This window comes from Salmo salar, chromosome ssa14, assembly GCF_905237065.1.
Source record: "Salmo salar chromosome ssa14, Ssal_v3.1, whole genome shotgun sequence".
Lineage (NCBI taxonomy): Eukaryota > Metazoa > Chordata > Actinopteri > Salmoniformes > Salmonidae > Salmo > Salmo salar.
In genome coordinates this window covers 17,680,129-17,701,672 of record NC_059455.1, presented here as the reverse complement: position 1 = coordinate 17,701,672, position 21,544 = coordinate 17,680,129, and the positions used below count along the sequence as shown (strand labels likewise).

The 21,544-nt window shown below is 43.4% G+C and overlaps 1 protein-coding gene across 2 annotated transcripts in view; it reads right to left on the bottom strand.

The window, feature by feature from the left end:
• Nucleotides 1-21,544, bottom strand: part of LOC106568848 (ephrin type-B receptor 1) — a 300,730-nt gene that overhangs the window by 67,984 nt on the left and 211,202 nt on the right. For both annotated transcript variants that reach the window (XM_045694009.1, XM_045694010.1), the window contains exon 6: nt 5,255-5,379. In XM_045694009.1, the coding sequence (XP_045549965.1) occupies nt 5,255-5,379 (125 nt within the window). The remainder of the gene's footprint in view (nt 1-5,254; nt 5,380-21,544) is intronic.

The window sequence follows — 21,544 nt, the reverse complement described above, 5'->3', positions numbered from 1 at the left end:
AAAGTATTACTATGCATGCTGTCTCCTTTCAACCATTCTACTGCCTTCATCTAAGATAAGCCACTTACACTGCATATTAACTGTGGGAGAGTGGCTGTACAGCTGCTTTCACACGCCCACTATAAAGACACAAGCAAATGCCACTCTTGAAAGGGAAAACATGCCGGGATCACAGTATTGCTAGCTAACCATTAACAGCATGTTACACTTATATCACTTAGTGTAGCCTGCATGCAAGCACACACACTTACAAATGCATGGCAAACATGTGCACAAACACGCATATGCTCAAACATACACACATACACACAACTAACTCAGATCACTCACTGGGGGAGCTCAAAGCTCTGCACAACTCTCTCAGGATTGGGGAAAATATAAAATATAAAATAAATAGAAAACATCTTTATCTAGAAAATAAATTAAGGGTGGGGGATTTAGGAGGAACAACAATGGGCAACCTTGACTCATTTAGTTTGTTTTTCCTCGGTTTCTTTCTGAAATCAGCAAACACTCTGAGGGCTTAGCTCTCTACGTCTCTACAGCTCACCTGAGGATACTGTCTGGGCTCAGAGAGCTGGGTGGGGCACAGACAAAAGACATAGAGAGAAGAGAAGAGGGAGAGCTGCTGACAGAGAGAGAGAGAGAAGAAAGAAATACAAAAAAGTCTGAAAGGGAAAAATGTAATACACAGCGAAGGGAGCCAGGGATTTGAATCAAAATCCAGCTTTTCAAAAGATCCCATTTATAAATCATGACATGTCTGTGTGCATACTGAGCTGGGATAATACTAGGAGATTTTACTGAAAGCCAACTGAGAGACTAAATGAATGATATAAAGTTGGTATTTCTTTTGACAACTCACTGATTGTGCATTGAATGCAATGGGAATTACAGTGGGCAATAGTGACAACTTTGCACACACACACACACACACACACACACACACACACACACACACACACACACACACACACACACACACACACACACACACACACACACATACAGTGCATTCGGAAAGTATTCAGACCCCTTCCCTTTTTCAACATTTTGTTACGTTACAGCCTTATTCTAAGGTGTTTTTTGTGTGTAGATTGTTGTGTGTAGATTGATGAGGAATCATTTTAGAATAAGGCTGTAACGTAAGTAAATGTGGAATAAGTGAAGGGCTCTGAATACTTTCTGAATGCGCTGTACACACAGACACAGACACACACACCTCAGTAACCTGGTAACCTGAGCCAGTTTAAGAGTGTCCCTGCTCTTCACTCTAGACTTAATGGAGGCCCTGACCTTCGCTACTCCAATTTAGTTCCTACCGCCCCAAACTTTAGGAGAGAAAAAAAGAAAAGAACGAGAAATGAAAGAGAGGGGATGAGATTCCACTTTTTCTGAATAGACCTTTAATTCATTTCTACTTGCTTGCCAAACTACACGATTCCAGGACCACTTACTCTGGAGTGAGAGGGGGATAGTGGCCTGTTTGGTGGAAAGCCTAAAGACTTTCGAGCACCAGATACCTCTTTTCAGTTCCCCTCCTCCTAATTGTATCTTTGTGTCCCAATTCCCCCTCTCCTCTCTCACAAACACCTGGACTAGTCCGAGGCATGTTTACAACTCGGGAGATTGTGGGTTCAAAGTCTGTATGGGATCTCTTTAACTTGTACAATGGACACTTTGGTGTCCTTTAGCTTGTACAATGAGCACTTTAGTGTCCTTCCAACAAAAAAAGTGAAACTATGAACTCTACTATTACTCTAGTAAAACAACACATTACTGTATAACCGATCTGTGTGGGAAGACGACGTGCATATATGAGTTACGTTGTGAAATGCTTCTCTCCCCTGTGTTTGAAGACGAGCTGACTGTGCGACTAGCGTAGCTTGAAAGTCCATTGAAACAATCATCCACCGCTCCATAACTGCATGACACATAAAATACTAATATCACCGGCTCATAAAGAGATGATCTGAGAGACCAGGAGGGGCGGCCCATGAGGCCATTTTGATAAATTCGATCAAAAACCCCAGGTTTTAATGGCTGCATTATCTAGGCTATAAGTTTCCTGCGGTGCGAGCAAGACAGCGAGAGCAGCCATGTGCAGGGGAGTGTGTTATAGACACAAAGCCAGTAGCTAGACACCCCTCTGTAATTGGTTTTTATCTCTAAAGGACCACATCATCACTTTACGACTGTACAGAAGTCCCTCCTGCTATAGCAGGCATATATCCCTCCTCACCTCTCCACCTGATAGCTGATGTGTGGTGAGCGTTCTGGCTCAAAAATGGACGCTGTGCATCACCCAGGTGGGTGCTACACATTGATGGTGAATGAGGTGAGTTTACCCCTACTATCTAAAGAGCTTTGAGTTCCTCAGTTGCTAGAAAAGCGCTATATAAATCCAATCAATTATTATTATTATTACTATTATTATTATTATTTAGAGAATTCATAGTGGAGTAAGTAGAAGTTATGCAGAATTGCATGGATTTCTCCATTGAGATTACGTCAAGTTTTCCTTGGGGATAATCATAGTCAATCTCTATGGCTCAGGGTATTTAAGTGGCGGGGTCGCTATACAATCAGATGTCAATGAAACATGCACTGTTATTGATGTGCAGTGGAAAACTACTCACATGCCAAATTCTAATTCACACTCGCATGCACGCATTCAGATGCACGCACGCTCACACACACACGTTATGTTTTTCTATCCTCGTGGGGACCATACTTTTATTTCTGTTCAACATCTTATTTTCCCTAACCCCTAACCTTTAGTCCTGGCATTCAGAGTTTGAGCAGAATAGGATCACCTGTTGCGCAGCGAGAGACCGCTCCTCATAGCAGGGTGATGCATGGAATGAAATAAGTGTTCCTATAAGCCCATGATGCGGAACATTTCTATTGGCTATGCTATGCAATTGCGTGAGAAAACAGAGTTTTGATGGCCTCTATTAAAAAGTGGAGGATCCCATCAGATTTCTATAGGCTAAGCGTACTATATTTATATCACAGCTTTCCTAATATTTAGCACATTGCTTTGCTTTACAGCAGGAGTAGCCTACCTGACTGGCATGAAAATGAACCAAGGGAAAAGCGTCCTCCATTCGCTACTTGAGTGCATAGATGATATGTATTTTTTTCCTCTGCCCCTGTTCTGACAGGTGCATGATAATGGCCCATTCTAAATCAAAACTAATTTCACACATATATTATTTAGTATATGTAAAGACAAGATTAAATTAAGAGAGGGTCTGAATACTTATTTAATGTGATATTTCAGTGTTTTATTTTTAATAATTTAGCAACAATTTCTAAAAACCTGTTTTTGCTTTGTCATTATGGGGTATAGTGTGTAGATTGAAGGCTGTAATGTAACAAAATTAGGCAAAAGTGAAGGGGTCTGAATACTTTCCGAATGCACTGTATGTTTTGATAAGATTTATATCAAAACTAAAGTGCCCAAATAGGACCCCTGTAACGGAGTTGGAACTAGTGTACTAGCCCACAGCCATATGGCATAGTCAGATCAGGGCCACTCAGAATATGCTATTCTGTTCTTCTGAAATAGACTACATTTTCTTCACATCATGTTTATTTAGACCTGTCTAAAATAAATAATGGATTTATTGTGACGGTGTAGACTATATTAAATAGATTTATTAGACGTTTAAATGTAGATGTTCCAAAGGTCTGCACCAGTGGGCTACGCATGGAAGCCGGAGATGCTAAACATGTTTATGTTAATTACCAACCAATTACAGTGAGCCCGGCAGTTATTTGCATGACAGTTACTGGCTGCCAAAATGTCCCAGTCCTACTGTTGGAGGATGACTGTGTTTAGGGCCAATGTTGGGCCCTGTCAGGATCAAAGAATCTAAAATACATTGTATCACAGAGAGACCACCGAGGTGAGAATTTAATCTCTGCAGCACAGTATGTCACCGGGCAATCATATACACACGCACACAGTATGCGACCAAGCAATCACGCTGTCACACACAGGGTCATCTCTCACCTGATCATATTCAGAGAGAGAGAGAGAGAGAGAGAGAGAGAGAGAGAGTAAGAGAGAGAGAGAGAGAGAGAGAACCACAGACAGAGCAGAAGAAAGTGCCCTCTAAGTAACCCTCACCTGCTTTCCCCTATGCAATTAGCAACCTTATCTTCATTAATTAATCAATATGTGAATAATGCAGCCCAGGTCTATTCGTCTGGAAGGACACGCTACAAAGACATCAGTAGGATTATGACATCAATATTTATGAGCACACAGCAGGTTGTATGAGCGGTATTTGCATGACACTAAGCTGTGAAGTGATAAGGTTTCACAGGGGCCCTATTGGATTCTGGTTCATGACCCATGCAGCAAAGTGGAGCTAGAGAATGCTTTCTAAAATGTGGCGTAGAAAGTTTTCCAAGAACTAATGAAGAAAATTGTATGTGACCATGACTTCAAGTCTGGCATAACAGGGAATGTAGAGAATTTCAGGTTGTTATTGAGAAGGATTCTTGTTCGCAATGACATACTGTATCTTTGTAGATAAACACATAATATATGGATCTGTTTGATAACCCTCAACATACAGATTAAATATTTTAATCTAACAAATGCAACACAAGCGAACATTTCAAAAGCTAAAACCTGCATCCAACCAACCCACCAAACTATGAACCACCTTAAGTGTCCTCTAGGCTCTAGTCTATTCTGGGCTCTATTTCATTATTCCTGTAGACCGAGGCCTTGGGAAAAGCCTACAGGTCAATAAGGCCTGTTCTGTAGATACTCTGGGCAGATACTCTCATAGGTTATTAAAGAAGAGTCCACTGTGTAGGAGCAGATGGTAGCAGACGGGTCGATGCTAGCCCCACCAGGCGCATAGCATTACCGCAGTGGGACTGGTGAGGGGAGGGGTGGGGGGAGGGGGGGGGGTGTCAAGGTATTCACTTCATCAGACGGCGAAGGCAGGGTAACCAAACAACAGGGGGAAGGAGAGATGGACTGGAGGTGGAACTGAGATGACATATCATCAGCCAGAGTAGCTTGGGGGTTTCGCTTCGGAACACAAGAGAAACTTCTGTTGGGTTTCTTTAAGTCGATAAACGCACAGATACACACACACACACCACACACCACACACACACACACACACACACACACACATTGTGTACGCAGATGAACATGCTCTTGAGCAGACGTGCGCTTATACACACACGCGCGCAGACACACACCCACGCACACCCAGCCTACCTTCTCGTAGAAGCGTAGCTCGTAGTCCAGGATGATTCCGTTGGGCTGTTCAGGCTGTGGCCATGACAATGTGAAGCTCTTCATGGTGGAGCTCACCTGGTGCATGATGGGTACGATGGAGGGGGCTGCAAACAGGAAACAGGAAGTGAGACTGAGATTAACAAAATTGCCTCTGTTCCTTGTAATAGCCTGAACGATGCAAGAAAGGAGCATTGAAAGCTACTAAAAACACAATGTAACACATTCAAAATTCGCAGACAGAAGTCATGCCGGTAAGAATCACCAGTCAGAGCTGTCGTGGAGCAGCTAGCACATTTTTTAAAACGTCCTCACTCTTCAAGGTCCCCATTTTTCTCTCTCTGTGTCCGTCTCCAACACAACAAGGCAACAATCTGCGCTGGGTCTGAATAAAATCACTACCTAATGAGGCAGAAAGACCTAGAAACTGCCCATTGGAAGAACACTCTATCCCATCTCTTTGTGATGCTTTCGGCCTGGGTGCACAGTGTGGGCCTATTCTCCTCTGCTCTCCCGCTCTGCTCTCCCGCTCTGCTCTCCCGCTCTGCTCTCACGCTCTGCTCTCACGCTCTGCTCTCCCGCTCTGCTCTCCCACTCTGCTCACCCATTCTTCTCACCCACTCTACTCTCTCTTCCATTCAGACACAGCACACCTGAGCACAAACATATGGGCTGTGAATTAACCCAACACCCCAGCAATTTCCAGCTCATTCACTCGCTTTTGTCCTCCACGCTATCATCCCTCTATCATCATTCCTCGTTCCTGTCTTCCTGGGCTGGCAAGGGGTGGGTGGGTGGGGCGGAGACGGCGAGCGGCAAAGGCCAGCGTTTAGCTGTGATTGACCGGGAATAATACATTACCCCACAGTATATGGAATAGTACATTACCCCCCAGTATATGGAATAGTACATTACCCACCAGTAAATGGAATAGTACACTACCCCGCAGTATATGGAATAATACATTACCCCGCAGTATATGGAATAGTACATTACCCCCCAGTAGATGGAATAGTACATTACCCACCAGTAAATGGAATAGTACATTACCCCCCAGTATATGGAATAATACATTACCCCCCAGTATATGGAATAGTACATTACCCCCCAGTATATGGAATAGTACATTACCCCCAGTATATGGAATAATACATTACCCCCAGTATATGGAATAATACATTACCCCCCAGTATATGGAATAATACATTACCCCCCCAGTATATGGAATAGTACATTACCCCCCAGTATATGGAATAGTACATTACCCCCCTGTATATGGAATAGTACATTACCCCCAGTATATGGAATAATACATTACCCCCCAGTATATGGGAAGGTAATGCTTTCCTCCTCTCTTTGCTTATCTTTTACAGTATCCATTCCAGAGATGTGGAAGTCTGGGAGATGGAGGCTCATGTATTACGACTCTCAGAAATACTGATAGACACACACACAGATATGTCTACACGCACTTACTTTTGTTGAAAACCACCCACACTACTATGCACATTCTACAACCCACACTACTCTGCCCCTGCCTCCCATTCACATAAACACATGCAGACTTTCCTAAAACACACCGGACTTTCTTCACATTTCAGCTCCCAAAATCACCAAGTAACCCCCAGACACTCACCTCCACCCCACCTGCTTCCCTCTATCGTTCCAGCCCACGCACTCTCATCCTATCCGGGCCTCACCTTGGTGTGGCTAAGCCTCCTCTCTCCGCTCTGGCTGCCTAACGCTCCAGTGCACAGAGCTCTGCTGGGCCGCATTATCAATTACCGGCCCTGGCAGCCCCAGTAGGCCCCAATGCTGCCGCTGCCTTCCCTGCATTCTGAGCTTACAGTAGAAAGGGGGTAGCGGAGGGGAGTGTGTGTTGCAGAACAGACTAAGGTTGAGTCCAAAAGAGCTCCCTATTCCCTACATGCACTACTGGTGACCACGGCCCATAGGCTCTGGTAGAAAATAGTACATTCTATAGGAAATAGTATGCCATTTGAGACGCAGACTAAGACCCAGACTGTATCTAGCCAGACAGACACAGTTTGGCCAATTATATTAAGACCAGGCAGGCATTTGTGATTCTACATGGTTTCACATCACGTCTCAATGATTGCCTAAAAGTCCCAATTAAATAATAGTGGCACTTCTGCAAGTCATGGATAAAACATTTGCCAGGTCCTCGTTTCTAAAGGCCTGTGTGTGGGTGTGTGTTTGCGAACACAGATGTGTGTTAGTGCCCTGTATGTAATGAGCCTGTGTTTCTATCAGTACTGCTGCGTCTGTACCTGGCTGGAGGTCAAGGGTCAGCCCCGCTGAAGGCATGCCTTCCCCACCGTTACCAGGGGACACCAGCGTTGACAGTGATTGGTGGCTGTGCCCTGCACTTCTCTCCTCCCCCCCATCCCTCCCCCCTTCCCTCGCTCCTCTGTTCCACTTTTATCTGGCCCAACTGGCTGTCCCCAGCTTTTAATGCAGCACTCGGCTTAGCATTAATCAATGTCAAGCCTCTCAGTGCTGAGAGAGAGAGAGAGAGAGAGAGAGAGAGAGAGAGAGAGAGAGAGAGAGAGAGAGAGAGAGAGAGAGAGATATCTGCAAACTGCTACTCTAACACAAGACCATCACATTACACATCTTACGACTCTATACCTACACACTATAGCACAGAGCCATTACACATCTTACGAGTCTATACCTACACACTATAGCACAGAGCCATTACACATCTTACGACTCTATACCTACACACTATAGCACAGAGCCATTACACATCTTACGACTCTATACCTACACACTATAGCACAGAGCCATTACACATCTTACGACTCTATACCTACACACTATAGCACAGAGCCATTACACATCTTTTACAAAAGGGAACGAAAGCTCATTCATTTTCACCAAACCCCCAGAACATAACTTGAATAGTTTTGGGTGACCTCTTCCCATTCTCCCTCTGCATCAACTCCCTCATTGTGATTTTTCACAGGGCTTTCATCCCTCAATTCCCAGCTGGACGCTCCTGATGTGCTTGACTGATTCCCAGTTTGACGATTGGTCGGAAAAGTCCTGATAATTGGTAAAATGACCAAAGGCCCAAGGCCCATTTCATCACACAGAACAATCTAATTCCGTGTTTTTCCTTTAAGACTGAGACAGCACCACAGCACCAGGCTCTCACAGTCTCTCCCTCTCTCAACCTCTCTCACTCTTTCTCCCTCCTAGGCATGCTGGTTAACCACTGCCTCCCCATTAGCAATAGCTCAGAGGGGCTGCTCTGTCGTGACTACATGGTAATGGTGCCCCTCTCACTGCCACATAGGGATGTGGCAGTTCTGCTTTGCTCTGTGCTGTTCTGATCTGTTCTGTTCTATTCTGTCCTGTCCCTTTCTGTGTTCTGTTTCTATGAGTTTCTTTCAGGGAACCAATTAACCATTTTTTAAATCACTCCAGTGATGCCATTGGTGACACCACTGTTGAAATGTACTGTAGATATGCTGTAGATGTACCTCGAGCATGGGATTGTCTTTAAGTGTGGTGGGTTTGCTTAGAACCTTCTCACAATCACATATTTTACTGTGGCCAGAGGAGAGATTTAGTGGCAAAGACTGAAAGTAATGAAGGAAGGCAACTTGTCTTTTGGTTTACACGATTCCTCTTTCTCTGTTGTACTTCAGACACTAGATGAAGACATTTTAAGGTTTGAGGAGTTCAGTAGCATTCAGAGCATTTCTCCTCCGATCGCCTGCAGCTAGCTGCCAGTTTCTGGATTCAAGGGACAAGCTACAACATTTATGATAAACGGGCATTAAATGAAGCAGAATGACAACCTGAGCCAGCCCTTAAGAGGATGATGAAATGGTTGGACAACCAGCTCCTCTCTGCCCTCTTATAGTCAGTCAAGTTCTGTGAATTGAGGCAGTGAGAAAAGCAACAACCAATGTAAAAAATAATTCAGAAAGTTGCACACTATCATACTCCAATTATTTATTGACTGACTGACTGACTGACTGACTGACTGACTGACTGACTGACTGACTGACTGAATGAATGAATGAATGAATGAATGAATGAATGAATGAATGAACGAATGAATGAAATAACCAATGGACGTACTAATAATCGAACAAAGAAATTAATGAGCAATCTTTTCAATACATACAAGGGATAATACATTTTCATTTGTATTTTTTTACAGTACCCTATGATTGTGTCTTCATCTGTTCCTACTCTAAACCAACCCATGTACACCAACAACACATGGAAATGCTCAAGGCATTCAAAGCACGTAAACACAAAACATAATGAGTAGGGATGCAAACATGCCTCACATCCCTCTGGTTTTAGTAATGTCAAAGGCTCAAATCCCTTTGGTATGTTTTGGTTGTTTGGATTTGGCTTCGACTACTTCTATCTCTTTGTATCTAGAATCCCGCTGAGCCGCAGACTGTTTTCCTGAACTTGGGGTTTCGCTGGTTTCCACATGCCCAAAGAAGGCTGCAAGATGGAATAGATGGAGATGTTTGGATTTTGGGAGTACTTCTAAAAACAGTTGCAGAGGAGTAGAATGGAATGGGAGGAGGAGTGTTTAGATAAGAGGGATTCTCAGTTTGGTGACTGGTTTGGCATTTGGCACAGAATCTAGAGGTGCGTTCAACAAGGGAAATAGCTTGCAAACTTTGGCTAACATAAGCTAACATATTCATTTTTTGTGTGTTAGCCGCTACGGTTCACTAACACTAGCTAACAGTCTGAGAACGTAAGTGTCTGTTTCAGATCTAAACTGCCGCTAAAAATAATCAAGTGGCCATGTAGACATTCTACTATATTTAGTAGGAAGTCATTTTCATTTTGAATATTGTCGCTAAAAAAAGACAGTAACCCTGACAAAAACTAAATGTTTCATGTTTCACCGTAACATTTTGGAATGTTCATTCAAATTGTTCAACTGAAATTCTTACTCTGGCAACATGTTCGCCGCAAACAAAAGCCTTGTTGAACTTGCCTCAGGTCACAGAGTTGTGCAAGTCAGGAGAAAAAGATAGGCAGTGAAAAGCAGTAAAAGAGGGTAGAAAAGTCCCTCTCTGAGAGGTGTCATTCAGCTCTTCATAGGTTAAGTGTCCTGGATGGAAGGATGGAGGGTTGGCGGGAGAGAAGGATGCTGTTGAGGACATTGTGTTACCTCATTTCCTACACTTTCTGAAGGTTTTTAAACATCGTCTGGTTCTTGACTGTAATGACCCTAGTATGCATTAACCTATCTTAATGGCCGTTTAACATTTACCACACAACCCTCAGGTCCGCACACGGTGTGCTCCTAAGTGAATTAAAGCATAATGTTCCCCAAAAAGAAATCAAATGGGAGATGGCAGCTTTTGACTATACAGAGATCAAGATGACCAAACCAGGGCTGTAGAGAGAGGGTAGTAAATAACCTGAGAAGTGTGTGTGTGTGTGTGTGTGTGTGTGTGTGTGTGTGTGTGTGTGTGTGTGTGTGTGTGTGTGTGTGTGTGTGTGTGTGTGTGTCCAGTTTAGTGCAGGCTGTGAATCAGAGTATTGATCAGACTTTCATCCCAGACACACACAGGGACCTAGGACAGTTTAATGACCTCTGCACTGATTCACACAGGATTAATCTCTGCACCTCACGGACTGTCCTCCTCTCCTCTACCAATCGCTCCCCCTATATCCTTCTTTCGTCTAACACTCTCTCCTTCTCTCTTCTACACATCTCTTCTCCAACTCTCTAACACTTACGTTGCCCCACTCGCTCTCGTCTTCCACCCTCAATGTCTGTGTCAATCTTACAATCTTCCGTATAAAATACAAGTTTCAAGGTTTAATGTCACATGCACAAGCACAGTGAAATGCCTTTCTTGCCAACTCAAAACCCAACAATTCCATAATCAATAACAATGTAATACTAGGGAAAAAACACATGAGAAATAAAAATAAATATGAAGAACACAGTAGATAAGCATTCTATATACAGGGTCAGTTCCAATACCATATTTACAGTGTGCAGGGATACTGGAGTGATGGAGGTACAGTAGATACAGTATGTACAGGGGTAAGGTGACCAGGCAACAGGATATAAAATAAACAGAGTAGCAGCACCTTGTACGTGAGTGGGTGAGCGTGTGTGTAAAGTTAGTATAAATGTACAGTAGCAGTCAAAAGTTGGGACACACCTACTCATTCCGGGGTTTTTCTTTATTTTGACTATTTTCTACATTGTAGAATAATAGTGAAGACATCAAAACTTTGAAATAACAGTAACCAAAAAGTGTTAAAGAATTTGAGATTCTTCAAAGTAGCCACCCTTTGCCTTGAGGACAGCTTTGCACACTTTTGGCATTCTCTCCAGGAATGCATTTCAATTAACAGGTGTGCCTTGTTAAAAGTTCATTTGTAGAATTTCTTTCCTTCTTAATGCGTTTGAGCCAAACAGTTCTGTTGTGACAAGGTAGGGGTGAAAAACATGAGATAGCCATATTTGGTAAAATATGTCAGGAACAGCTCAAATAAGCAAAGAGAAATGGCAGTCCATCATTACTTTAAGACATGTAGGTCAGTCAATCTGGAAAATTGCACCTCAGATTGCAGCCCAAATAAATGCTTCACAGAGTTCAAGTAATAGACACATCTCAACATCAACTGTTCAGCGGAGACTGCGTGAATCAGGCCTTCATGGTCGAATTGCTGCAAAGAAACTACTACTAAAGGACACCAATAAGAAGAAGAGACTTGCTTGGGCCAAGAAACACGATCAATGTACATTAGACCGGTGGAAATCTGTCCTTTGGTCTGATGAGTCCAAATTTGAGATGTTTGGTTCCAACCGCAGTGTCTTTGTGAGACGCAGAGTAGGTGAACAGATGATCTCTGCATGTGTGGTTCCCACCGTGAAGCATGGAGGAGGAGGCTTTGATGGTGTGGGGGTGCTTTGCTGGTGACACTGTCTTTGATTTATTTAGAATTCAAGGCACACTTAACAAGCATGGCTACCACAGCATTCTGCAGCGGTACGCCATCCCATCTGGTTTGCGCTTAGTGGGACTATCATTTGTTTTTCAACCTGACAATGACCCAAAACACACCTCCTGGCTGTGTAAGGGCTATTTGACCAAGAAGGAGAGCTGCATCAGATGACCTAGCCACCACAATCACCCGACCTCAAACCAATTGAGATGGTTTGGGATGAGTTGGACCGCAGTGAAGGAAATGCAGCCAACAAGTGCTCAGCATATGTGGGAACTCCTTCAAGACTGTTGGAAAAGCATTCAAGGTGAAGCTGGTTGAGAGAATGCCGAAAAAGGATGTCTTTACTGTTATTCTACAATGTAAAAAATAGTAAAAATAAAGAAAAACCCTTGAATGAGTAGGTGTGTCCAAACTTTTGACTGGTACTGTATGTGCATATTATGTGTGAGTGAGCAGATGGAGTGTGTGTGTGTATGAGTATGTAGGGCCCTGTGAGTGTGCATAGAGACAAAAATAAAAAATAAAAAGGTCAATGAGGATACAAGGTTAACTCAGTACGTGCAGCTATTTTGTTGCTTGGGTATAGAAGCGGTTCAAGAGCCTGTTGGTGCCAGACTTGATGCACCGGTATCGTTTGCCGTGTGGAAGCAGAGAGAATATACTATGGCTTGGGTGGTTGGAGTCTAACGATTTTCTGGGCCTTCCTACCACACCTCCTGATATACAGTACATGTCCTGGATGGCATGGAGCTCGACTCCAGTGATGTACTGGGCTGTCCGCACCACCCTAGGCAGCACCATGCGATCGAGGGTGGTGCTAGTGACATACCAGGCAGTGATTCAGCCTGTCAAAATGCTCTCAATGGCACAGCTGTAGACCTTTTTGAGGATTTGAGGGCCCACAAACTTTTTCAACTTCCTGAGGGAGAAGATGTACTGTTTGGACCATTTTAGGTCTTTAGTGATTTGGACACCAAGGAACTTGAAGCTCTCGACCTGCTCTACTGCGTCCCTGTCGATGTGGATGGGGGAGTGCTCGCAGGTCGAGACCTTCAAGTTCCAAGGTGTCCCCATGTTTCCTGTAGTCCACGATCAGCTCCTTAGTCTTACTGACGTTGAGGGAGAGGTTGTTGTTCTGGCACCACACTGCCAGGTCACTGACCTCCTCCCTGTAAGCTGACTCATCAGTACCGGTAATCAGGCCTACCATGATGTGTCATCAGCAAACTTGATGATGGTGTTGGAGTCGTGCGTGGCCATGCAGTCGTGGGTGAACAGGGAGTAGAGGAGGGAACTAAGCACACACCCCAGTGGGGCCCCTGTGTTGAGGGTCTGTGTGGAGAAGTTGATGTTGCCTACCCTCACCACCTGGGGTTGGCCCGTCAGGAAGTCCAGGATCCAGTTGCAGAGGGAGGTGTCCAGACCCAGTCCAAAGCTTGGTGATGAGGTTGGAGTGGACAATGGTGTTGAACGCTAAACTGCAGTCAATGAACAGCATTCTCACATAGGTATTCCTCTTATCTAGGTAGATGAGGCAGTGTGCAGAGCAATTGAGATTGTTTCATCTATGGATCTGTTGGGGCATTATGCAAATTACATATGCCAGACAGCATGCTCTGAGAACGTGCCCTGGAATACCGTTGGGCCCTGCGGCCTTGCAGGTGTTGACCTGATTAAATACTTTTTTCATGTCGGCCTCAGAGTGAGGTCACCAAATCATCTGGGTCGGTGACGGCCCTCACACCCGGCACGATGTTGTTGTTGTCAAAACGTGCATTAAATGCATTTAAGTTTGTCTGGTAGAGTGGCATCGTTAGGCAGATCACTGTTGGGTCTTCCATTGTAATCCGTAATGGACTGTAGCCCCTGCCACATACGGCGGGCGTCAGAGCCTGTGTAGTATGATTCCACCTTATTCCTATATTGTCCTTTTGCTCGTTTGATGACTCTGCGGATGTCGTAGCAGGACTTATTCCTGACCTCGGCCGTAGCCTCAGGGTTGTCTACGATAGCTCTGTGTGCGGTAGCCCTTTCCTTTAGTTTAGCTCCAACCTTAGTGTTAATCCAGGGTTTTTGATTGGGGAAGCAGCGAACCCTCAGCCTGGAGACAACATCGCCGATACATTTTCTAATGAAGCCGGTGACGGAGGTGGTTAGCTCGTCAATGTTATCGCCGGAGTCTCAAAACATATTCCAATCAGCGCTGGCAAAGCAGTCCTGTAGCATAATATTTGATAATGAGTTTCTGCTTGTAAGCAGAAAGAAAAAATATGGAGTCGTGATCCGATTTACCGAATGGCGGACGAGGGAGATGGCCTTGTATGCTTGCTTGTGGGTAGAATAACAATGGTGTAGGACTTTATTGTCCCTAGTGGCATTGGAGATGTGTTGATGGTAGTTGGCCATCACGTGCCTTAGTGACGCGGAATTAAAATCGCCGGCAACCAGAAAAGCAGCCTCTGGATGTAGGTTTTCCTGCTTGTTTATAGACTTGTACAGTTCGTTAAGTGCCAGATTGTTATTTTTATTATCCTGAGGTGGAATGTATACAACATTCACGATAGCAGCTGAAAACTCCCTCGGGAGGTAGAAGGGTCTGCATTTGACCATCAGGTAGTCCAAGACGGGTGAACACTTCCACAGCGCTGGAGTTAGCAGACCAGTTGGAGTTGGTGTAGAGGTAAACCTCTCCCCCTTCGATTTCCCGACTCCACAGTCCTGTCCGCCCGGTGATTGGAGAATCCATCGAGTTTGATAGCCATGGGGGGTATCGTGTCCGAGAGCCATGTTTCAGAAAAGCAAAGAATTTGGCAGTTTTGAGAGTCCAATGAGAACTTTGAGATTCCAATGATAACTTTGAAGAGGATTAACAGATTGCCAACACCTTTGTGTCCTTTTTAACAGTTTTTGGCATTCAGTCCAGTTTGCACATGGTAAGTGTGGCTAAGAATAACTTTCCCCAGACTCCCACTCTCAGACTGCCTTAACAAAGTTTTCTCCCCAAATTATCCTCAGATCCTTCGATCCATCTCATCACCGAAAGTTCATATCCACATCCATATCCTTTTTGCCTGTTATAAAACCCCTCCAGTCAGAAGCAGCAGCGCCGCAATTACCTAGCCACAAAGAGCCAATTACAGCCAGTCACCTTTTTACCCAGAGCTGGGATCACACAATGCTTCCCAACATCTATCTGTCATGTAGGGCATATTTAGCCATTCAAACATGGGACAGTCAGAAGGCATTAGGCTACCCTAATAATCATAGGTATTTACCTCCTAATTTCCCTTTACTTCACTGTCAGGCACCACGACTTAGAGGACCATGAGCCAGACAGAGAGAGTGTTCCCTTCTTCACTCTCTGATGTTATTTTCTTGGAGGTTGTTGCGATTAAACACTGGATTTTCGATTCCAGAAACGGGGAATGGGGAGGTTGTATAGTTTGAGAATGTCTAGTAGGAAAAAAATATATATACAGTGCATTCGGAAAGTATTCAGAAGCCTTGACTTTTTCCACATTTTGTTACATTACAGCCTCATTCTAAAATGTGTTTTTATTTTAAAATTCTCCCCTCATCAATCTACACACAATACCCTATAATGACAAAGCAAAAACAGGTTTTCAGACATTTTTGAAAATGTATTAAAAATAAAAAAACGAAATATCACATTTACATAAGCATTCAGACCCATTACTCAGTACTTTGTTGAAGCACCTTTGACAGCGATTACAGACTTGAGTCTATTTGGGTATGACGCTACAAGCTTGTCACACCTGTATTTGGAGAGTTTCTCCCACTCTTCTCTGCAGATCCTCTCAAGCTCTGTCAGGTTGGATGGGGAGCGACGCTGCACAGATATTTTCAGGTCTCTCCATTCATGTCCGGCTCTGTCTGGGCCACTCAAGGACATTCAGAGACTTATCCCAAAGCCACTCCTGCATTTTCTTGGCTGTGTGCTTAGGGTCGTTGTCCTATTGGAAGGTGAACCTTCACCCCAGTCTGAGGTTCTGAGCTCTCTGGAGCAGGTTTAAATCAAGGATCTCTCTGTACTTTTCTCTGTTCATCTTTCCCTCGATCTTGACTAGTCTCCCAGTCCCTGCCGCTGAAAAACATCCCCACAGCATGATGCTGCCACCACCATGCTCACCGTAGGGATGGTGCCAGGTTTCTTCCAGACGTGACGCTTGGCATTCAGGCCAAAGAGTTCAATCTTGGTTTCAGCAGACCAGAGAATCTTATTTTTCATGGTCAGAGACCTTTAGGTGCCTTTTGGCTAACTCCAAGTGGGGTGTCATGTGCCTTTTACTGATGAGTGGCTTCCGTCTGGCCACTCTACCATAAAGGCCTGATTTGTGGAGTGCTGCAGCGATACGTGTCCTTCTGGAAGGTTTTCCCACCTCCACAGAGGAACTCTGGACCTCTGTCAGAGTGACCACCAGGTTCTTGGTCAACTCTCTGACCAAAGCCCTTCTCCCCCGATTGCTCAGTTTGGCCGGGCGGTTTGGCTGGAGTCTTGATGGTTCCAAACTTCTTCCATTTAAGAATGATATAGGCCACTGTGTTCTTGGGGACCTTCAATGCTGCAGACACTGCACTTCAATGCTGCAGTACCCTTCCCCAGATCTGTGGCTCGACACAATCCAGTCTCTGAGCTTTACGGACAATTCCTTCAACCTCATGGCTTGGTTTTTGCTCTGACATGCACTGTTAACCGTGGGACCTCATATAGTGGGACCTGATATAGACAGGTGTGTGCCTTTCCAAATCATGTCCAATCAATTGAATTTACCAGAGGTGGACTCCAATCAAGTTGTAGAAATATCTCAAGGATGATCAATGAAATCAGGATTAACCTGAGCTCGAGTCTCATAGCAAATGTCAATATAACTTCCCTTACTACCAACATAATGTTCATTATCATATTGGTAGAATAAAACTCCCTTCTCCTTCAAAACATGTATAATTTTACAAAACAATTTCCCTTTGTGAAGACCAGATGTTTTTTCCCACATTACAAAGGGTCTGAATACTTATGTAAATAGGTATTTCAGTTTTTTATTAGCAAAAATGTCTAAAAAGCTGTTTTCATTTTGTCATTATGGGATATTGTGTGTAGATTGATTAGAATTTTTCTTAGGGCTAGGGGGCCGTATCCTGAATTTCCACCTGACTGACGTGCCCAGAAGCCAGGATATGCATAAAATAATATAATTGGTAGCATTGGATAGAAAACACTCTGAAGATTCCAAAACTGTTAAAATAATGTCTGAGACTATAACAGAATTGATATGGCAGGCAAAAATCCGAAGAAAATCCGACCGGAATGTATTTTTTTTCAGCTCCCAGGGTCTTATTATGGAAACCTATTGGAAACCCATATGTCCGTCACCCAAATTGCAATTCCTATGGCTTCCACTAGATGTCAACAGTCTTCATTCAAGGTTTCAGGCTTCTTTTTTGAAAAACGAACAAGTATTTGGATTTTTTGGGGGGAGAGCACCTGGACCAAATCAGTCTTTCGGCGCGCGAAGGAGAAGGCACACGCATACGAATTGTCCTTTCCTATTAAACATAGTACTTTCCAGGTGAAATATTATAGTTTATTCACATTTTAGACTACGTGAGAATAAAATAGAAATGTCGTTTGACTTGTTTGGACGAAGTTTACTGGTAGCTTTTTGGACTCCTTTGTCTGCATGTTGAACGAGTGGATTATTGAAATCAATGGCACCAACTAAACTAACTTTTTTGGATATAAAGAATGATTTTATTGAACAAAATGACCATTCATGATGTAGCTGGGACCCTTGGGATTGCAAACAGAGGAAGATCTTCAAAGGTAAGTGATTTATTTAATCACTGTTTGTGATTTTGTGAAGCCTGGGCTGGTTGAAAAATATGTTGATGTGGGGTGCTGTCCTCAGATAATCGCATGGTATGCTTTCGCCGTAAAGCCTTTTTGAAATCTGACAACGCAGTTGGATTAACAAGAAGTGAACCTTTTAAATGATATAAGATATTGTATGTTCATGAATGTTTAATATTACAAATATTTATTTGAATTGTGCGCCCTCCAATTTCACCGAATGTTGTCGGCTTCTATCCCGCTAGCGCGACACCTAGCCCAAAGAGGATTATTAATCAATTTTAGACTAAGGCTGTACCGTAACAGTATGTGAAAAAAGGCAAGGGGTCTGAATACTTTCCGAATGCACTGTATGTAAAAAAAAAAGCATATTCACCTACGCTCAGCAAAATGCACAAACTGGAGGGTTCACAACTTTTACATTTCCATAGCGCCATAGCTCTGCTTTCAACCATGCTGTTACGGTGGAGTAACAAGTACCAGAAATATCCAATGTTTATCCTGTTAGGGCTAGGGGGCAGTATTGACACGGCTGGATAAAAAACATACCCGATTTAATCTGGTTACCACTCCTACCCAGTAACTAGAATATGCATATACTTATTACATATTGATAGAAAACACCCTAAAGTTTCTAAAACTGTTTGAATGGTGTCTGTGAGTATAACAGAACTCAAATGGCAGGTCAAAACCTGAGAGATTCCTTTACAGGAAGTGGCCTGTCTGACCATTTCTTGAACTTCTTTTCCATCTCTATCTTTTACTAAGGATCTCTGCTCTAACGTGACACTTCCCACGTCTTCCATAGGCTCTCAGAGCCCGGGAAAAAACAGAATGTCGTCATTCCAGCCCCAGGCTGAAACACATTATCGCCTTTCTCAAGTGGCCGATCAAGGGACTCTGGGCTTATGCGCATGACCCGACCGCCCCTGCCTTTGTGATTTTTTTCCTCTGTTTGCCGAAAAGGAGATTCCCTGTCGGAATATTATCGCTTTTCTACGAGAAAAATGGCGTAAAAATTGATTTTAAACAGCGGTTGACATGCTTCGAAGTACGGTAATGGAATATTTAGAATTTTATTGTCACGAATTGCGCCATGCGCACGACCCTTCTTTACCATTTCGGATAGTGTCTGGAACGCACGAACAAAACGCCGCTATTCGGATATAACGATGGATTATTTTGGACCAAACCAACATTTGTTATTGAAGTAGCAGTCCTGGGAGTGCATTCTGACGAAGACAACAAAAGGTAATCAAACTTTTATAATAGTAAATATGATTATGGTGAGTGCTAAACTTGCCGGGTGTCTAAATAAGCGAGCCCGTGATGCCTGGGCTATGTACTTAGAATATTGCAAAATGTGCTTTCACCAAAAAGCTATTTTAAAATCGGACATATCGAGTGCATAGAGGAGGTCTGTATCTATAATTCTTAAAATAATTGTTATGCTTTTTGTGAACGTTTATCGTGAGTAATTTAGTAAAATGTTAGCGAATTCCCCGGAAGTTTGCGGGGGTATGCTAGTTCTGAACGTCACATGCTAATGTAAAAAGCTGGTTTTTGATATAAATATGAACTTGATTGAACAAAACATGCATGTATTGTATAACATAATGTCCTAGGGTTGTCATCTGATGAAGATCATCAAAGGTGAGTGCTGCATTTAGCTGTCTTCTGGGTTTTGGTGACATTATATGCTGGCTTGAAAAATGGGTGTCTGATTATTTCTGGCTTGGTACTCTGCTGACATAATCTAATGTTTTGCTTTCGTTGTAAAGCCTTTTTGAAATCGGACAGTGTGGTTAGATTAACGAGAGTCTTGTCTTTAAATAGCTGTAAAATAGTCATATGTTTGAGAAATTGAAGTAATAGGATTTTTAAGGTTTTGAAAATCGCGCCACAGGCTTAAAGTGGCTGTTACGTAGGTGGGACGAATTCGTCCCGCCTAGCCCAGAGAGGTTAAAACACAAAAAATCCCAGAAAAGATGCTGTATGCACTCAAAAACTCTAATATGGTACACACACACAAAATGACCACTCAAAAACCAAATGCACAGCAACACTCAATACACAAATACACTCCACATATTTGGCAGACACTCTTGAGGTCTCTCTTATAACAGCAAACACAGAAAAATGAAACAAGTCTCATTTAAATTTTCCACTTGGTCAATACTTTGTGCTCTAGGTCCCTTGATAAGTGTCACTATGTACATGATGGAACTCCACGGGAGCATGAAGAACACTGTAGGAAAAGGACCAGGCAGACAAAATATCCCAAAGCTGTCATTTCCAGTGGCTGAATTCACATTCCATCACAAGGCCAGAGAAATAGAAGGGAGGGAGGGATGCAAGAGAAATGACGAATAGGAGAGAGAAAAAAATAGAAAAATCGCAAGGGAGTTGGATAGAGCAAGAGACTCAAGAGCCTTTGAGAGCAAGAGCCTTCCAACATAAGAAAAGGAGAGAGAGAGAGCGAGAGAGAGAGAGAAGAGAGAGAGAGAGAGAGAGAGGGTGAAGGAGAGAGATGAGGAGGCGGCCGTCCAACTCTCTGGCTTGGTTCACGCTGCCCTAATCGTGGGCTAATGTCTTGGACAGAAGAGTTGCCTGCTTGGTCATTATGTAGTACTAAACACCCAAACCCTTCTTGTCTCACTGCCTGTTCTGTAACAGCTACGGCACTGCTGCCAAGACAGCAAACAGCAGAGAAACTGGCATGGGCCTGTATTCACAAAGAATCACAGAAAATAATATCAGTTTCGCCTTTTAAATCATAACGAATAAGAGGAGGGACTTGATTCTAGATCATGTTCAGCCCTATAAAAACATCCTCCAGCTATTTCGCCCAGGATTGTATTTGGTAGTTGTTTTTTCAGGGATGTGTTCAGCATGAATGTTTTAGGCTGTGGCCTCATAGACTGTTCTCAGTCTGTCGTGAAGGGAGAGGTCAAGTCAAGTTATTCGAAAAGAAGACCGCAAAGATAACCAGCAAAGATATCTGATAAGCCACAACACTGTCTCAACGCTGTCTCAACCTTCAGAATATCAAGTAGAAAGGACATTATATAAAAATCGTATTTGCTGTTTGTCATAGATAGATTAATTTACTTTAGGCTTTTTACTGAAGCTTAAGAAGCAAACATTTCTGTAATGTTGTCTTGGAGAAAAATGCAAACCAGCATTTTCTTTTTTGGGGGGGTTTCAAAGGGTTTGATGTGTAAATAAAACTGGGGAACTACAAAGGGTGCCGAAATAGGGCAAAGGGAGGGATGTGCTGGTCTCACCACAGATCCTAACACGCCATGTCTTGGGTTGGGGTTTTGAACTTCACCATGTTTTCAAAGGGGAAAATCCCCCAATCCCTCAACACACTCAATTATATAGCAGGCCTCTGCTTTCATACGAGAAATGAG